Here is a 17,110-nt window from a genome sequence, read left to right as displayed (position 1 = left end):
TAATCCGTCCCCTTTGTCTGATACTAACAACAATAACCGATTCTCCAAATAGGTCCATCCAAACTAGCCTCACCTACCAATACGCAATACACAAAACCGAGAGTAACAGCACCGACGAAAACGTCTACTACATCTGGCAGGCAATAGCATCAAACTGGATCCACTTCAAATGTGATCACACTTACACCTTCCGAAACTTAACCCATCCTGAAGCGAGTCATATGCCTGGCCTTGCCATTGTGCAATTAGCATCGACGGAAGTACTCGAGGGCCCTTGGGTCTGGCCACAGATCTTTATCGTTGCATGCAAGGGCCTGCCTGCTGATACTTCCGACATGTGGAATGGTCCGATACTGCATGAATTTGTGGAAGATCTTCGTCACACTGTGAAGAACGTGTCTGGACGGGTGTATGCTGCATTGGCTATTGACAAGAGCGTGAAGTTCTACCGCTTTGATGCCAAGGAAATACCCGACGAAGAGCTCGTTCCTCTGCACGAAAAGGTCTTTGATGTGAGCAAGCAGGAGGATCTCAGTGGGGTTGAGAGGATGCTGAACTACGTCAAGGATAATGGACTGCAGTGGGCTTGCGAGGTATGAATTTGCTGGAGTATGCCTGGCGGGAAGATCCGTTGATGAATCCGAGTATGGTGTGGGACTATCTGTCAGGTATCCTCATCCGGCTCAAAAACCCGGAAGTTGTTTCTTATGCATGCACCAATAGCATGATTATCCAATCCAAGTGACATTAAGAAACTATGCAATACACACATAAGAAAATTGCCGACGGGCTTCTCCACACAAAACTAGTGCTCCGACTCGCCAATCACACTCCTGGGCACATGAGTGGACCCTCCATCGTGAGACCGCTCATTCAATGACGCCTCATACTCTGCACCTCGACTACCACTCTTGGTGGGTTCCAGGTGAGTCAGAGGCATCTCACTCTCCGTATCCCGCATCCGCTTGAATGCCGATCCCGAGGCACCAGACTGAGCGCCAGTTTGCGACGAGTAGCCATTCTTAGCCGACGAGAATATGCCAGGAAATACTGCCTTGAAGACCGGACGCATCATCGGTACACACGCATTGGTGATGGCCAGTGCGGGCTCCGTGACACTCCAGAAGGCGGCCCAGATCATACTGTAGGACAGGTCGGTGAAGTCGACGGTAGTGAGGACGTGGATGCGAATGATGGTGATGGCTGAGATGCTGTAGATGATTATGTTTATTAGCACCTATGCTGCTCCTGCAAGCTTCAGATTGTCATGGGTACTCACAACAAGCCCACGCCAAAAATACCATAAAGCGCCACCTTGGTACCGGTCGACATCTGCAGTTTCCAGATATGATGCACCGGCAGCGCCATGATAAGGATATCCGTGACGAGGTTGAAGGCGCCGATGGTGGAAAAGGCGACGTTCATGCTAGCGCAATGACCAGGCAACGTAGCATCCCAGTTCTTCGCAAATGGTTGGCAGATGAGAAAGACCTGGAGCATACTGCCGAGCCAGTAGGCCCCTGCGCAGCCCATACACACTCTAGCGGCCATACGGAATCCCGGGGTGACGAAAATGCGAAGATAGAAGAACAAGTAGGAGAATTTGGCGGTAACCATGGCGTTGTAATAGACGATTTGATAAACGATAAGCATCTGACTGTGTTAGCGGCAGGATCAGCTACAGCGCACGGCAGTTCAAACCTTAAAGATGAGGATGGTGTTCATTGTAGGAAGGTCAGTAACGTGGTGGCGCATGCCGACCCGTGCATAGTGGTACTGCATGGCCAGCATCCCATAGGTGTGCAGCTAGATTGCGAGTCAGAGCCAAGTCACATTTTTAATCTATTTTTCTTGCAAGGGTTCGCACCATCGACACCACAATAAATACATCGTCCCACCAGAACTTGCTCTGTCGAATCTTGCGCGACATGAACCGCAGCCCGATTGACACCGTGCTCAGGGCCACCAGCACGGTATTGGCGATCAGCTGGTCGCGCACAATGGGGTATTCGAACACATTGTAGAACTGAATCGCCATGCCGGTGTCCTGCCCCCGAGCATCATGGGAACCGTGACGGGGGAGAAATTCACCAGACAAGTTGGAACTCATCGTACATGGGCGTGCCAGGCTGGTGGTACTTGAAGGAGTCAGCAACGCACAGTCCAAAAATCTGTGATGGTCCAGACAGCGACGATCTGCCTCGCGATCATCGCAAGGATGACTAGGTTTGGAATTGGGCTGTCAACTCAAGGCTGGTCAGTGAATTTAGTGGCATAAGTGGGACTGGCCAGGATCGTTGGCGTGACGGCGGCGCGCGGTAGTGGTGCTTAGTTAGGGCTAGTTCACACAGCTAATCGACTAGTTCAAACGGCGGCCGCTGTCATTCACTCCACCATAGCCAATCCAGCAATATCCACGCCAAATGCCGGGTCAAGTCCGTTTGGGGGCTGCTCTGACTGATCCACTGTGGCATTGCCAATCCCATTTCACCTTTGTCTGCTTCGGTTCAAGTCCCATCAGTGCACTTGCCCCATCGAGGCAGGAGTCGCAACACGAAGCCTCCTATTTCATCCCGTGCAGCCCTGCCGTCCGACCTGCTTTTGTCTCCAAACACACCAACTGAACATTTTCTTCATCATGACGGGCCTGAAATCTTACGACTACATCATTGTTGGGGCGGGAATTGGTGGGCTGGTGCTCGCCTCCCGTCTCACCGAAGACGCCAATGTTAGGGTGCTCCTGATCGAAGCCGGTGCCAACCGCATGGGAGATCCTCGCATTGAGACTCCCGGGTACCTGGAAACACTGTACGGCAACCCGGATTTTGACTGGGATTATATGAGTGAACCCCAGGTAAGGATGCGTTCGGTGTCTCAGATTCGGGCTTCTCCTGCCGGTACTTCTTCTAACCCCCGTTGCAGGTGCATGTCAACAACCGGCAAATTGCCCAGCCACGTGGCCGCGTGGTCGGTGGCAGCTCCACCATGAACTTCTCCGTGATCATGTATCCCTCCGAGTCCAATTTCGCTGCCTGGAAGTCGCTTGGCAACCAGGGCTGGGGCCCTGAAGACATGGCGCCGTATCTCCGCAAGTTCCACACCTACACTGCCCCTTCCGAGGAGACGGCCGCTTTTCTCTCCCTGGATAAGTACATGAAGAAGGAGAATCAGGGCAAGGACGGACCGGTTCCTGTTACTTTGCCCAACGTATATGGCCCCTTTAACCAGGCCTGGGATGAGACTTTTGGTCAGTTAGGCTGGCGAACCGACGTGGATCCCATCTCCGGACGCAAAATCGGCGCATTTACTTCTCCCTTGACTGTCGATGGAGCAACCGGTCGTCGTGGTTATGCCGGCGCCTACTACTCGCCCAAGGTGGCCGAGCGACCGAACCTGGAGCTGCTGACGGAGACCATGGTGGAGCGCGTCCTGTTGACCAAGGATGCCGATGGTCTTGCCACTGCGACCGGCGTGCAAGTAAAGACCAAAGGGGAAGAGACTCGAGAGATTGTAGCAGAGCGCGAGGTGATCATCTGTGCAGGCAGTCTTAACTCCCCTCAGATCCTCGAGCTTTCAGGTATCGGAAAACGCGACCTCCTGGAGAAGCACAACATCCCGGTGGTCGTGGACCGGCCCGGTGTTGGCGAGAACCTTCAGGATCACTGCCTCGCTTCCCTCAGCTTCGAAGTCGCAGACGGGCAAGTTTCCGGCGATATCACACGGGATCCCAACGTCGTACAGGCCCTGATCAAGCTCTACGAAGAAACGCACTCCGGCCCACTGTCAGGAATGCCCATCAGCGTGGCCTACCTGCCCCTGGTAGACCACAACGGCCAACTCCCCAGCGAAAAGGTGAAAGAGCTCCTCACGCAGCACCTGGACCAGCAAATGAAAGATGCCCCATCCGCTCTACAGAAGCAATACGCTCTCCAGCGTCAACTTCTCCAGGAAGGCCGCGACGCCTCTGCCCAATACATGTTCCTCCCCATCCAAACCCACATGAACCCCAGCAAAACCACCATGTCGGATGTGCTCGCCAAATCCCGTCCGGGCAACTACATCAGCATCTTAGTCCTGCACAACAACCCCTTCTCCCGTGGCTCCGTGCACATCCGTTCCGCCAATGCGAACGACAAGCCCATCTACGACCCGAATTTCCTCTCCCACCCCCTTGACATCGAGATCCTCGCCCGACACGTCCAATACCTCGACCAGATCGCCGCCACCGAGCCGCTCGCAGGTCTCCTGAAACCCGAATCCCGACTTCCCGAGCGGGCGGTCGACTTGACCGATCTCGAGAAGACCAAGGAGATCGTCAAAGAGCGTCTATACACCTGCTTCCACCCGGCAGGATCTTGCGCTATGATGCCTGCCGAGTTGGGCGGTGTGGTAGACTCTAAGCTGAAGGTGCATGGTACCCGCAACCTGCGTGTCGTGGACGCTAGTGTCTTCCCTCTGGAGCCGGCTGGTAATATCCAGGCTGCTACCTATGCCGTGGCGGAGCGGGCAGCGGATTTGATTCGTGGATTGTGATATCGGGGAGGGTATTGCTGTACATAGGAGAGAAGCAGAATCTTGACGTTTACATGTAGTTATGTGTCAATGCATTGTCTCCAAAGTTGATTGAAAGGAAGGGGGCCTTTGATGTTGGAGGTATCGGTAGGGAGGTAATACTTGTTTTGACTGGAAAAGATTGAGTTGTAGTAGTAGTAGTAGTAGTAGTAGTAGTAGTAGTAGTAGTAGTATTTGTCGAGCGTGAGGCCAGTGAAGGGCCTGAGTGAAGTGTTACAGTTAGTAGTAGCAAGCCATGGAGTCTAGCGACGCTCGGCTTGGCGGTCAAACACAAGGGTATCACTGATAACTTAAATCGACCACAAAGTGCTACTGTAACATTAGATAGAAATAGGAATTTCGAAGCCTAAGCAAAATCTCTCTGTCTGCTTTAAGTAGTCGAGATGCCTACTTATTATTTGTTTCCCCGGCATTTATAAAGTGCCCGGAGAGAAATATGTATAACCTCCCATAATTCGGCCAGTCTGACGCTACCCCGTCAGTATTTCATCTCAAGAAAATCACACACCATCCTTAGTATTAACTCAGTATAGGCAAACATCAGGCGAATCATCTGATCGACGATTTTTGCCATGGTGGGAAGAAATAGAATGCCCATCACTACCACGAACATCGTAGAGTTTCGGCCCTTCGCGTTGTGCAGCATTTGTAGGCAGGAATATGACTCCACCAACGCCATGTGCGCCGCGCGATAGGCTTCCGTAGACGGAGTATATCTCCATGTATCGTTTGTAACCAACAGAGAGATCATTAAAAGCTCAGTGCGGGTTTAACCTGGAAACGGTGAATAACTTTTTTCTACATGCTAGGGTAGATATTACGACTTCAGTCGTTCCTAGAACACACAACGTCAGCCCATTCCAAGCTTTGAACGATCGATCTTTCAAAACATGCATCACTTGACCGATTACACCCCGTGAAATAAAAGAGAGAATCTCACTTGCAGTCGCTGGGAAGCCTTACCGCTTGCACATTCTCTGCCATTTATACAAGGGATAATGAACCGGTCCTACAATCGACTCATCCCTTGCTTTTGATTTTCATGTAATTTAACGGCCAGTGACGGCGGCATAGTGCTTCTTCGACACTATCCGAATGAAGGAGAATATGACCAGACTGTAGACACCCGCAGGTCCAATGCCTTGAAATGCTCGGCAGATGATTCTGAACAACAACAGTCAGCCAAGCCTCATGAAGCCCGTCAAGAACACTAGGGCTTTACAAGTCCGACAGACTACGTGCATCACTTCAGCCGCTCGAGAACGCTGTGAAAATGGTGAGCGAAGTGAGCAACATAGGCTACCGCCCCAGATGTCGCTGGCTTTGGACCAGATTATGAGAAAGCCTAGATAGGAGCTTGTGAGTGCGAGAAGTGACAAGGGATCACAGATGATGGACTGCTTGCCCGCATACATTAGAGGGTAGGTAGTAATAATTCAGCTACTTCGGCCAAATCCTCGTAAATTATCTGTGATTGCCATAAATGAGGTACTCACAATCGTGCTTTCAGGTCCTGTCAGAAAAGGAAAATACACATAAAGCCTTGCCCGTCCAGAAAGGTTAGCCACTTAAATATATACTAATACAATTGCCCTACCCAGTGCCCCCAAGGAAGAGGCGAGCTCCCTTCAGCCCACCGTCCCAGTCCTCGTCACTGGTGTCAACATCTGAATTTGTGGCTTCGTATTTCCCCATGGAAAGTAGCTATTGCCAAAATTTTTTCACGCAGCAAAACAACCTAGAATCGACAATTATACGTGTGGGTATTGAAGAAAAAGATAAAGGAAAGAAAATCTGGTGGTTAAAAGCCAACAGACTTTGACAACATTCAGGGAAGCGTAGCCCGGCCCCCTTGTTTCCCCCAGTCTAGTTGCGTAACAACTTGCTAGCTCGGGAATTACCCACGCTTGTACCAAAAGTGATCCTTGAATTTATCTGAACAGGATTCCTTCCTTTCAGAATGCAGACCTTGAAGATTGATCACACTTACGGCCGCGTGCATAGATCCCGCAGATATTTGCAGGACTGACTTTTTTTGCTCCACTGCATCGATCAGGAAGAAATCTGCGATTGATGTGGGGGAGAGCGCACATAATACACACACTTCGGCTTATCAAAGTTGAGCATTGACATTTATTCTTTCTTTACGTTGATATCTTATCATCTATATAGATAGACCACTCCACGGCCTATATTTGGCGAGTCGTACAGACTCCCATCAACTTGTACTGTAAGAAATAGCCAGGGACAGATCACTGATAAATTCCAAAGAAACCATTGCATAGTATGGGGATGGAAACTTGTATTCTTAATGAGTTCAAACCCTGAGATAGATATTAAGAAGAAAGAAACCTAAGGCTAGCTGAAATATAGAATACCGGCTTTCGGTCTATATTAGTTAGCCGTTCCTATCTGCTTATAAAATATTGTAATAACACTGCGAAACCCCTTATTGGACAGCCTGTAATAAGCTGCCTCTAGGTGGGCCGCTTATGTTTGTAACCTATAATAATTGCTGCTGGTATTGTCAGCATTTAAAAACTGGGGGCCATAATTGAGATCTGCTGAGACTCTATTAGCCTTATTATATCCTCAATGAAAGCACCCAGGCTCGGACACTGCCCCATCTCGGAGAGATGATATGACGAAATTTTCCGCATTTGCGTGTGAAGCCTGGAATGTGTCCTGATTATAACGTAACACAGGAAATTCATTCGCCAAGACATTACTGATAAGATACAACTTTTAGTGTTAAATTAAAATACTATCATCAATGTCTCCGTACCACACATGCACAACATGAGACTATGACACAGCGCCGCGGGCGAAAACGCCAGCAGTGTGGAGACCTGTACAGCGGCGAATGGCATTTTCCATGCTTGCCGGTGAATTGTGTCCATGTCTAATATTAAGTTGTTTCCTCTTAGTCGGTGGAAGTTAAATGTCTTGTTGGCTTAACGTAGGTCATGATGTTCAGAGTGGTATCAATGAATAGATTGGGACTTTGTTGTATGTAGAGTTGTGATAACAGTATAGGAACAACAAGTACCAAACATTCTCTGAAGTCTTTCGATAGCCCAAATGATACTCAACAAAAGTAAATATGCCCTTCTCCTTACTCATCCTTCAATCCCAGTAGCTTCAAGCTCTCCACCCAGAGTTTCTTTTGCCCGTCGGTATCAAACGCCCAAGTTGCATAGCCAGGACCCCATGGTCCAGACATCGGATCATACAGATGAGCAATTTGACAGTTGTCCAAGTATTTTCCTCCTTGTCCCTCTAGTTCCTTTGCAACAGCTCCCCATACAGTTGTAGCAGCTCCTTGCTCAGGGCTCTTCCAGTAATTTGATAACTCTTCATCGTCACCCCATGCAGCTTTCTGCTCATCTGGAACATGGCGTACAAGATCTGTCTGAATGCCACCCGGGTGTAAACTAAATGCATGGAGGCCTTGAGAGCCATATCGCCTCTCTATCTCATTGGCTGTCCAGATAGCAGCAGTCTTGCTCTGGCCATATGCCTTCCAAGGTTCGTATTCACCCTCAAGGCTTATATTGTTGAAGTTGACGCTGGACATTCGATGGGCGGCAGAAGAGAGGATTATAACACGAGAGCTGAAATCAGGGCTGGATGAGGCCAGTAAGGTAGATTTGAGCAGGTAGAATAGAAGAAAGTGTGCCAAGTGATTACTACCAAACTGTATCTCAAAGCCATCTGCAGTTCGGCCCTCAGGACATGCCATCACTCCAGCATTCTCAATCAAGATATTTAAAGTCTTGCTCTTGGATTTGAACTCCTCCGCACAGGTGCGAACAGATGCAACTGAGTTAAGATCGAGGTGTAACAAGTGGATTCGGGGACTGCTGGCAATATCACCCAGATTGGTCACTGCTTTTTTGACATCGCGGACCGTAAGATAGAGTGTTGCACCAGTTGTATAGAGAGCACGTGCTGTCTCAATCCCAAGACCAGAGGAGCAACCAGTTATAAGAATAACCTTATCTGATAGTTTCCCCTCAAGATCTTGATCTTTGATAATCTGTAGGGCGGTTGGACGGGCGTCACCGGGACCTTTGGTTGACTGGTGGACTGCAGCGTAGGTGGAAGCCATGTTTGCGATGGTAGAAAGAAAATTGAGATGCAATAATGGTAGATAAGGGGTACACCAAGTGCATTTAAATAGAGAAGGTGTAATAGATGACTTGGGGGTAGATTCCTCAATGATATCAGTGATTCTTCTTATATCCCCTTAACTCCTGTAAAAAGACTAAGCTTTTCCACTTATAGTATATAATTGGCTAGATAGTTAGTTAATAGGGCACAAAGTCCACCACAAGTAAGCTAAAAGATGACATTCGTGTTTCTTCTTATATCCACTTAACTCCTATAAAAAGGTTCAGCTCTCCCAGGTTATAGTATATAATTAGCTAGATATGGAGTAGTTAGTTAATAGGGCATAAGTGTCCGCCACATGTAAGCTAAAAGATGACATTACTTAACTCCTGTAGAAAGGTTAAGCTTTCCCGGTTATAGTATGTGATTGGCTAGATAGTTGATGGGGCACGCTATAAGTAAGCTAAAAGATGACATTAGTAAATCTCTTATATCCGCTTAAGTCCTGTCAAAACTCAAAAGGTTAACCTTTCCCGGTTATAGTATGTGATTGGCTAGATAGTTAACAGGACACGCTATAAGTAAGCTAAAAGATGACATTAGCAATTCTTCTTACATCCGCTTAAGTACTGTCAAAAGGTTAAGCTTTCCCGGTTATAGTATGCGATTGGATAGATGGGTAGCTAATGGGCCACAAGTGTCCGCCATGGTAAGCCAAGAGATGACATGTACAGCATTGAAATGTCATCATTTCAGCTAAAATCTGGTTGAGATTTAGTTCCCTCACTGTGGCCTTCCTACAAGGCTCCCAAGAAAATAATGTGGTTTCGATGATTTCTCCACTTTTTTTCTCCCAGGTTCTATATTATCAATGCCCTTAGTTAACTGGCCGTTTTCATGTTCCATTTGATGACATATTTGATTCCAGATGCAACTTTTCACCAAAGGATACTGATCCAGGCTCTCAATGCGCACCATATATAATCGCCAGATTCTGTGCTCCCAAAAGTGCTTCTGATCAGCCCACATCACCCTGAGTTTCTTATTAAGTGTTACCGACGATTCAATATGAGTGTTTACCTGGTCACTGGTGCTTCTCGAGGCATTGGACTCGAATTAACTCGTCAATTAGCGGCCAAATCTGACAATGACGTCAAGACTGTTTTCGCTGCAGCGCGGGGCTCCAGTGATCCCCTCTTCCAGACCCTTTTGACACAGCATCCAGGTCGGGTTATCTTTATTCCCCTTGATGTCACGAAGGAAGAGAGTGTCAAAAACGCTGTGAAGCATGTCACTTCTGTCCTTCAGGGGGGTGGCCTGGACGTGCTAATCAACAACGCGGGCGTGATGACGCCGGGGTCTGTCGAAGAAATGTTTGTATTCATACTCTCTCCCTCCTCTTTTCGCTCTTAAGTATTCTTATACTCATGAAAAATATGTCTAGGAATGATTTAGAAGAGACTTTTCTCGTGAACGTCAAAGGAGTCCACATAGTGACGAAGGGATTCCTCCCTCTCCTGAGGAAAGGCGACAAGAAAAGAATTATTAATATGTACATGATTGATGGATTAGTCCCATACCATTATATTTTGCTAACAGTAGTATTTAGCTCAACAAGCGCTGGCTCTATTCAGCTGCAGCCAAGATATACAGCGATGCCTGCTCCCTCCTACAAAATAACGAAGGCTGCATTGAACATGCTCACTGTGCTTTATTCCCAGGAACTGGCTCAGGAAGGTTTCACGGTCTTTTGTGTGAGCCCCGGCGTAAGCCCTCCCCCTCCAAAATGATTTTCTGATTGTCACAATAACCCAAGATCTAATCCTTTATAGTGGCTGAAGACTGATCTGGGAAGCGAGGATGCGGACCTTCCAGTGGAAACCGGAGTTGCTGCTGTTCTAGACCTCGTTTTAAACACTGGCAATGCAGTGAACGGACGGTTTCTCAACATTCGCGTACCGGGGTGGGAAACTAATCCGGGTATGAACCAGTACGATGGGAAAGAGTTGCCATGGTGATTGAGAACATTTCTGCATGTTTCTGCAATATCTTCGTTCTTCGGTTCTGATGATGTTGCCACTTGGAAATGGGCCTGTTTATCCTCTCGCACACTAGGCCACTACCAAATGCAGCTATGGTTGAAAGTGTGCTATTCAACCATTGATATAGACTAGCAGCCTTTGTGGTAGATAATGTCGCTAATTTCCATCTGTATTGTTCGTCTTGGGTTTCCCACAATTCATGTAACCAGCAAGGTATAGATATCTATTTCTTTTTCCTTCATTTTATAACGACTAATCTACAATAGATACACCTTTAATTATCCTTTTGGACTAATTGGATGATAGAAGGACGTAGGCCGGGGGGAGAGCTTGTAAATGAGATCTGTTGGTTTGATCATGTATGTACTGACGCTGGATATATAGGCTGAACGAAAGATTGGGATATTCTCATATGAAGGGAATGAAGATTGGTCTTGTTCTCCATACCCTGTTGCGGCTAGGAGATGAAAGATCCAGCAAATTAAATAACTTGATTGTGACAGACCGAGCTTCCATATTGTCTTCAATCACAGTGATGGGAAGGGAAAGGATTTACCGGAGATCTGATGGGAAACTTGAAGATGTAACGGAAATTGTCTTTAGTTACAACTAATCCCAACGTAAGAATGCCCTACATCTTTATGGAGTGCTTCAGCAGCACTGGAAGCCCGTGGCATAATGGAATCCGGTACCCTTAGCATTCGGATTTTGTTGTAATCAATCAAAATTAAATTAAAGTTTTCTGAGACTTTCACATTACCTCTCTGTCTACTGGACATTATGGTTGACGTTCAATCGCTATATTGCCTTCAGCTGTTCTGATAAACTCAAAGTGCGATTATGCTTCGCACCATGTATCCTCGAGTTTTGGAACTGCTGGCTGGACCTTATCTGTAATGACAGAACTTTCACTGGGTTCGGAGCTTGGACATCCTCCAAACCATGGTATCCGATGCCTTGGTAACAATTGAGATATCCTATCGAGTATCACCAAACACTTTACCTTACCTCTGCACTACGGCTCTCTTATTGAATGTTGATGACATCCTACATTCAAATTGCAACGTTGGTTGGCAATCTGCCACTATATCACCCACGCTTGTGATTCATCTCGAGTCACGACATATTTCAGATATCAAGATTTGGACCAATGGCCAGGTACGAAAATTCAGAGCGATTGCTCATGGAAGATACACCACTGTGCCTCGCTACGCTTCCCAGGTAATACTCAAAAATTGGATAGTCACAGTAAGCTAGAGGTGCTCAATGTTGCATCTCAACGGCTAATTGTGTATTTTTATAGTTTTAGCTCCGGTAAACCCCTCGGAAGAACAGGAGAAGCTGGAGTACTTGTTCTTTGAAACTCAATCCACTCAGATTAACCTGACCCATCCACCCTAGACAGGGCAATATGATGAGGTTGATACATGGCCTGATCCCAAGAAAAGTCTAGCAAGACATTTGAGATGCTAAAACTGAATGATCACCTTCAACTCCTTGTGATCGCTGAAACGGCGGTAGTACACAGGTGCGTCCTCAATATTGATGACACTGCTCACAATGAACCCGGGAGCAGCCTGGCCATTCGCGATAAGTTTTGTCAGTGCCGGCATAGCAATTAGCGGGTCCACAGCCCCAGACTGCAAACGGAGCCCCCGTGTGAAAAAATCAGCCATCGGAAAGGTCATATCCTGCTTCATGAGAGAGCCGCGCGGAGTAGCAGACGAGTTGGTCGCTTGGCTCCAAACGCCCACACCTCCCACACCTCCCCGTAGGCTGGTAACCTGCAAAGCCCATTGCATCACTATGTCTTCCTGGTTCACAAGTTCGCGATTCACGGCCTCATAACCGATAGCATCGAAGGAACGTCGTACGCCATCCGGCTCGCGACGGAGGATTTCGTCCACCGGGTCGACATCGACAAAGTTTATGGGTATGGCACCAATAGACTCAGCTACAGCCAGCCGGCTGGGTTCGTGGTCGATGACATATACTCGGGAGGCTCCACGGATGAAAGCGCTGTGAGCAGCTAGGAGACCAACTGGTCCAGATCCAAAAATGGCGATAGTATCACCGGGTTCGAATCCAGCATAATCAAGACCGGTCCAGGCAGTAGGGAAGATGTCGGCAGCCATCACATAGTCAGCCCCACTAGCATTGGCGCCGTTGGTCGCGTCTGGAATAGAAATAAGGTTGTGGTCTGCGAAAGGGACGCGAGTATACTCGGCTGCGCCACGAGCTTGGTCAGCCACGGAATAGTAGTAACTAATGGCTATAGTTGGACTAACCTTGCGAGCCTCCCATGGAGCCGTACCCGTCTCCTAACCCGTATGCTTGGCCAGCCGGGTCTGGTGAGTCAAGGTTGGAGTGGGGAGCATGCGTCGTGTCCGGAATAATGACATAGTCACCAACGTTGAATTGGGTTACTGCGTCTCCCAACTCGCTGATATATCCGATGGCCTCATGACCCATGACCCATGGGACATCGCCCTCCCCAAAAAGTCCATGATAAACGTGAAGATCACTCCCACAGATCGCAGCGATATCGGTACGAACAATTGCATCGGTAGCCGCCATGATGGAAGGCACTGGTACTGAGGCTACCGTGACATTGTACGGAATGCCTGACCAGAGTACCGCACGCATTGTAGCATTAGCGATAGCTGCTGCGGTAGCGTTTGTGGTTATAGACATTTTGAAATTATTTGTGAATTTGATTTGATAGCTCCAGCTTTGTCGGTCTATCTTGAGTGTGCGACATCCCTATGTATATGTGCAGTTCACCCTTACACGCGGGGCAAAGATTCAAGGGACTCAACTACCTACCCCTACTGTCCTGGATGACATCAACTTCGGTCCGCTTGCTGACATTGTATGCATGGTATTATCTCCGACTCGGGCTCAGCTCCACACTCTTTGTTTTAAACTAGCGCCGGCGACAAGCCCGCTGATGATTGGAGACGTGTTCGCCCTTCTATGAGTGGAGCCTTCAGTTATGTCGATCAGCTGACGCGGATGCCCACGGAGATAAGTGCACTGTGGTATGTATAGTAGACTGACAGATCCACCTCATTGTTAGTATCTTATGCCACCGGCAGAGGAATGTAATGACCAAGTCCATTAAGTCCGCAATCGCCTGCTGTTATGAGGTGCTTCAGCTCTCTGCGCTTGGCGGAATAGACCATCTTACCGAAGATGGAGGGGATAGAGAACATTCAGTCGGCGGTATATGAATATTTCACCGAGGGCCAGGTGAAGAGGCTACCTGGAAGGCTCATTGCCACCTATGACCTCAGAGATCAACGGCCTTAGTTCAACGTCGAATATCTGCAAGCCACAGAGTTCATTCACGAGAAGCAGAATCAGGGTCAATGAAGCAAACTGATGCAAGCCTCAGAAGCCATCAATTCAAACCCACGGTTGATTATTGGCTTCAAATACGGATGCTCAACAGTAGCCTCTGGTACATCCTGTCCATTAATATTCGGTCCAGTATCATAGCCGTAATTGGCGGGTAATGGAAATTACTTCAATGCAATATCCTCAGTGTCTTATGCAGCTCTCGTCCCTATTTTTCGAAACCAAAAATACGCATATTTGGCCCTCACCGTAAACAAGCCACTATTCATTGTTGGAACCGTTCTACTACTAGTAGGAAGCAAAAGTGCAGAGAAATATGAGTGTTGTATTGCTATCTAGGGGTTGCGCAGCGGGAAGTGCGTAGAAGGGTTGCCTGGTATGGCGGTAGGTGACCGCGTGACCAAGCCTACTGGTATTGCTCCTTCAATATTTATCATAACCCTTAGTGAGATATTAGGAAGTATTGTTAGGCATTGCCATTTCCTGTGGCACAAGGGCCTTTTTACTTTACTCCCATTCCCACGGCAGTGGAAGAGGTACTAGGCCCTCCAAAGATATTGTGCCCGCCCTCCCTTGTCACAGGCCACTCTTGAAGCTTCCGCATCATGTCGATACCTAAGCATCCAAATGGACACCAAACTCCGTTAGGGCCACGACGACGGAAAGGTCGAAGCGGGAGCAGCGAAAGGACTCCGGCTCTATCAGTGCTTGCATCCTTAATGTGGAGCACAAGGACCGTTAATCTCCGGTATGTATGCCGCTCATGTTCATGCCCGTTTTATTCAGTGGCAGTGTCTGCAAATAATCGTAACCGTTCTGAAAATCTTGTATTCGGATATGGTATTCGTATTTAATAGTCGCGCCGATCGAATGCCGATTCGACTTCTTGGAGATCTGTGGATATACAGTGGATTGAAAACATTATAAACACGCCAAGTCCGGTGATCAAGTCCAGCATTTGTCTCTTATGCTAACTAATGCAAGGTAATACTTGCTATTAAGATTCCTTATATTACAGAAATTATTACACTATTTCTCTCTAATACAGTGACCTATACTGATATATTCAGTAAATTTATCCACTATTAATCCATAAATAAGAGTTACCACTTGGAACGGAGATACATCTCATTTCTCGTGGGGAGTCACGACTTCTGATTTGATCTGAGCCAGAACCTGAACGCTAATGTGAGTATAGAGACCCTCATGTTGATTATCCTTCCAGAGAATGCATGGATTCATCATACAAGTACCTATATAGGGATAAGTAAGAGATAAGTGAGAGATGAGGGTGGCAGCTTACTACTAACAAGATATCAGTACAGCAGGCGGCTAGAGGCGGCAAAGACGCTCCTGGGGTAAGGGAAAATCAAGAAGCCGTAGTGCTATTATTCGTCCAAGGAAGGCAATGTTCTACCTGTCCTTTTCAACGACGCTGAAAGCCACCTTCTCAGTTGACGAGGAATTGCAAGTTTTGTCACCCGAAGCAAAAACCAAATCAAGATCCGGACATCACGGATACCGCAAATAATGTATCGGACTGTTGTGCGGGCATTCGGCCCCCCAAGGGAGATGGTAATCGGTGAATTCTGCGATCCCCCTATTCCTCCTGGTCCTGGGCAGGTATTAGTGCGAATGATACTGGCCAGTATAAACCCGTCGGATCTAATTCCAATTACTGGCGCTTACGGCACGAGAACGTCGCTGCCCTTTGTTCCGGGATTCGAAGGCGTTGGTGTGATCGAGGCAGTGGGTACTGGCGTTTCGGAACTTAAGGTTGGCGACCGTGTGTTGCCACTGGGAAGCGCCGGCGCCTGGCAAACTTGGAAGCTCACCGAAGAACGATGGTGTTTCCCAGTGCCCACCGACCTTACCGACCAGCAGGCTGCAACGGCGTATATCAACCCACTTACTGCCTGGATGATGACAAACAAATACGCACCCACTCCTCCAGCTCCCGTGGTAGTCAACGCCGCCACCTCCGCTATCGGCCAGATGATTATTCGAATGCTCAATCGACTGGGCGTGCGACCAATCGCGCTAACTCGGCGACCCGAAGTTATAGATCATTGGATGGGTACATCTGAAGTAACAGCCGTGATCTGCTCATCCGATGGCGGACTGAGGCGAAAAATTCATGAGCTGACTGGAGGACAAGGCCTGGCTGTGGCATACGATGCTGTGGGTGGAAGTGAGGGTAATGATTTGGCTCACTCACTCGCTCGTGGCGGCACACTCGTCCATTATGGGCTGTTATCCGGTACTCCCTTATCTGGTTTACTGTACAGGGAATGCCCGAATGTGCAGATAGTCTTGTTTCGATTGAGGGATTGGGTACATACTGTCGAGCGTCGTGAAATTCGGTCTGCTTTGGACAATGTTTTTGGTCTTGTCCGCGAAGGTATTGCGTATTCGAAGATTGCATGTGTATTTCCGCTTTCTTCGTTTCAAGATGCCCTGGATTATGAAGCTGCCCCCGAGCGGAAAGGAAAGGTGCTTTTATCGATTTCCCGAGATAGGAATCATCCTTGATTGGAGTGGATATTCTTAACCGTTCAGGTTAAATACCGAACTTTTTAAACTAGGTATCAAATATGCTTTCTTGATGAAATTAGGTTTTTTTTTTTTTTTGAAAATGTATGTAAATAGCTATCTTATATAGGTATATAAATCACACTTAGATTACCACCCAATACACGGCCAAGCCAGTGACGGTGGCATAATGCCTTATTGATACCATTCAGATCGAAGAACATGAATGGGAGACTGTGAGTGTGAGCGCGGGTCCTGGAAGTGTATCCTTTTGCCTGGATCTGTTAGAAGGTAGGATGTAATAATCCAGCTGCTCTTGGCGAATCCTTGGAGGTCATTTATTATGGCAACCAGCGAGGTACTTGACAATAGTAGTCTCCAGTCCCGTCAGGAATGAAGCTACATAAAGGCTTTTCAGCTCACGAATAAACTAGCCATAGGGCCTATACCTTTAGAGAAGGACATCCTACCCAGCAACCCCCGAGGTAGAG

The 17,110-nt window shown here is 47.9% G+C and overlaps 6 protein-coding genes across 6 annotated transcripts; 3 read left to right on the top strand and 3 right to left on the bottom strand.

Moving 5' to 3' along the window:
- Nucleotides 1–805: 805 nt before the first annotated feature.
- Nucleotides 806–2,110, bottom strand: ASPBRDRAFT_192786 (uncharacterized protein; the record flags this gene model as incomplete). The annotated part of the gene is made up of 4 exons (XM_067620523.1): nt 806–1,211; nt 1,280–1,653; nt 1,702–1,806; nt 1,868–2,110. 4 exons carry the CDS (start codon nt 2,108–2,110, stop codon nt 806–808), a joined length of 1,128 nt encoding a protein of 375 aa, XP_067483918.1.
- Nucleotides 2,111–2,615: 505 nt separating this feature from the next.
- On the top strand, nt 2,616–4,684 carry ASPBRDRAFT_145778 (GMC family oxidoreductase). Its single transcript, XM_067619248.1, has 2 exons — nt 2,616–2,854; nt 2,923–4,684. Exons 1-2 carry the CDS (start codon nt 2,639–2,641, stop codon nt 4,531–4,533), a joined length of 1,827 nt encoding a protein of 608 aa, XP_067483917.1. The 5' UTR covers nt 2,616–2,638; the 3' UTR covers nt 4,534–4,684.
- Nucleotides 4,685–7,687: 3,003 nt separating this feature from the next.
- On the bottom strand, nt 7,688–8,683 carry ASPBRDRAFT_116535 (uncharacterized protein; the record flags this gene model as incomplete). The annotated part of the gene is made up of 1 exon (XM_067616988.1): nt 7,688–8,683. The coding sequence occupies one exon, from the start codon at nt 8,681–8,683 to the stop codon at nt 7,688–7,690; it is 996 nt and encodes a 331-aa protein (XP_067483916.1).
- Nucleotides 8,684–9,741: 1,058 nt separating this feature from the next.
- On the top strand, nt 9,742–10,928 carry ASPBRDRAFT_39154 (SDR family oxidoreductase). The gene is made up of 4 exons (XM_067624087.1): nt 9,742–10,058; nt 10,130–10,237; nt 10,295–10,451; nt 10,518–10,928. Exons 1-4 carry the CDS (start codon nt 9,754–9,756, stop codon nt 10,701–10,703), a joined length of 756 nt encoding a protein of 251 aa, XP_067483915.1. The 5' UTR covers nt 9,742–9,753; the 3' UTR covers nt 10,704–10,928.
- A 1,268-nt stretch (nt 10,929–12,196) lies between these two features.
- On the bottom strand, nt 12,197–13,373 carry ASPBRDRAFT_117770 (uncharacterized protein; the record flags this gene model as incomplete). Its single annotated transcript, XM_067617117.1, has 2 exons — nt 12,197–12,954; nt 13,016–13,373. The coding sequence occupies 2 exons, from the start codon at nt 13,371–13,373 to the stop codon at nt 12,197–12,199; spliced, it is 1,116 nt and encodes a 371-aa protein (XP_067483914.1).
- Nucleotides 13,374–15,617: 2,244 nt separating this feature from the next.
- On the top strand, nt 15,618–16,619 carry ASPBRDRAFT_62782 (zinc-dependent alcohol dehydrogenase family protein; the record flags this gene model as incomplete). The annotated part of the gene is made up of 1 exon (XM_067628386.1): nt 15,618–16,619. The coding sequence occupies one exon, from the start codon at nt 15,618–15,620 to the stop codon at nt 16,617–16,619; it is 1,002 nt and encodes a 333-aa protein (XP_067483913.1).
- Nucleotides 16,620–17,110: the final 491 nt, after the last annotated feature.

Source organism: Aspergillus brasiliensis (assembly GCF_001889945.1).
Source record: "Aspergillus brasiliensis CBS 101740 unplaced genomic scaffold ASPBRscaffold_2, whole genome shotgun sequence".
Lineage (NCBI taxonomy): Eukaryota > Fungi > Ascomycota > Eurotiomycetes > Eurotiales > Aspergillaceae > Aspergillus > Aspergillus brasiliensis.
The sequence above is the reverse complement of the archived record's forward strand: the minus strand, read 5'-3'. Positions and strand labels throughout refer to the sequence as shown.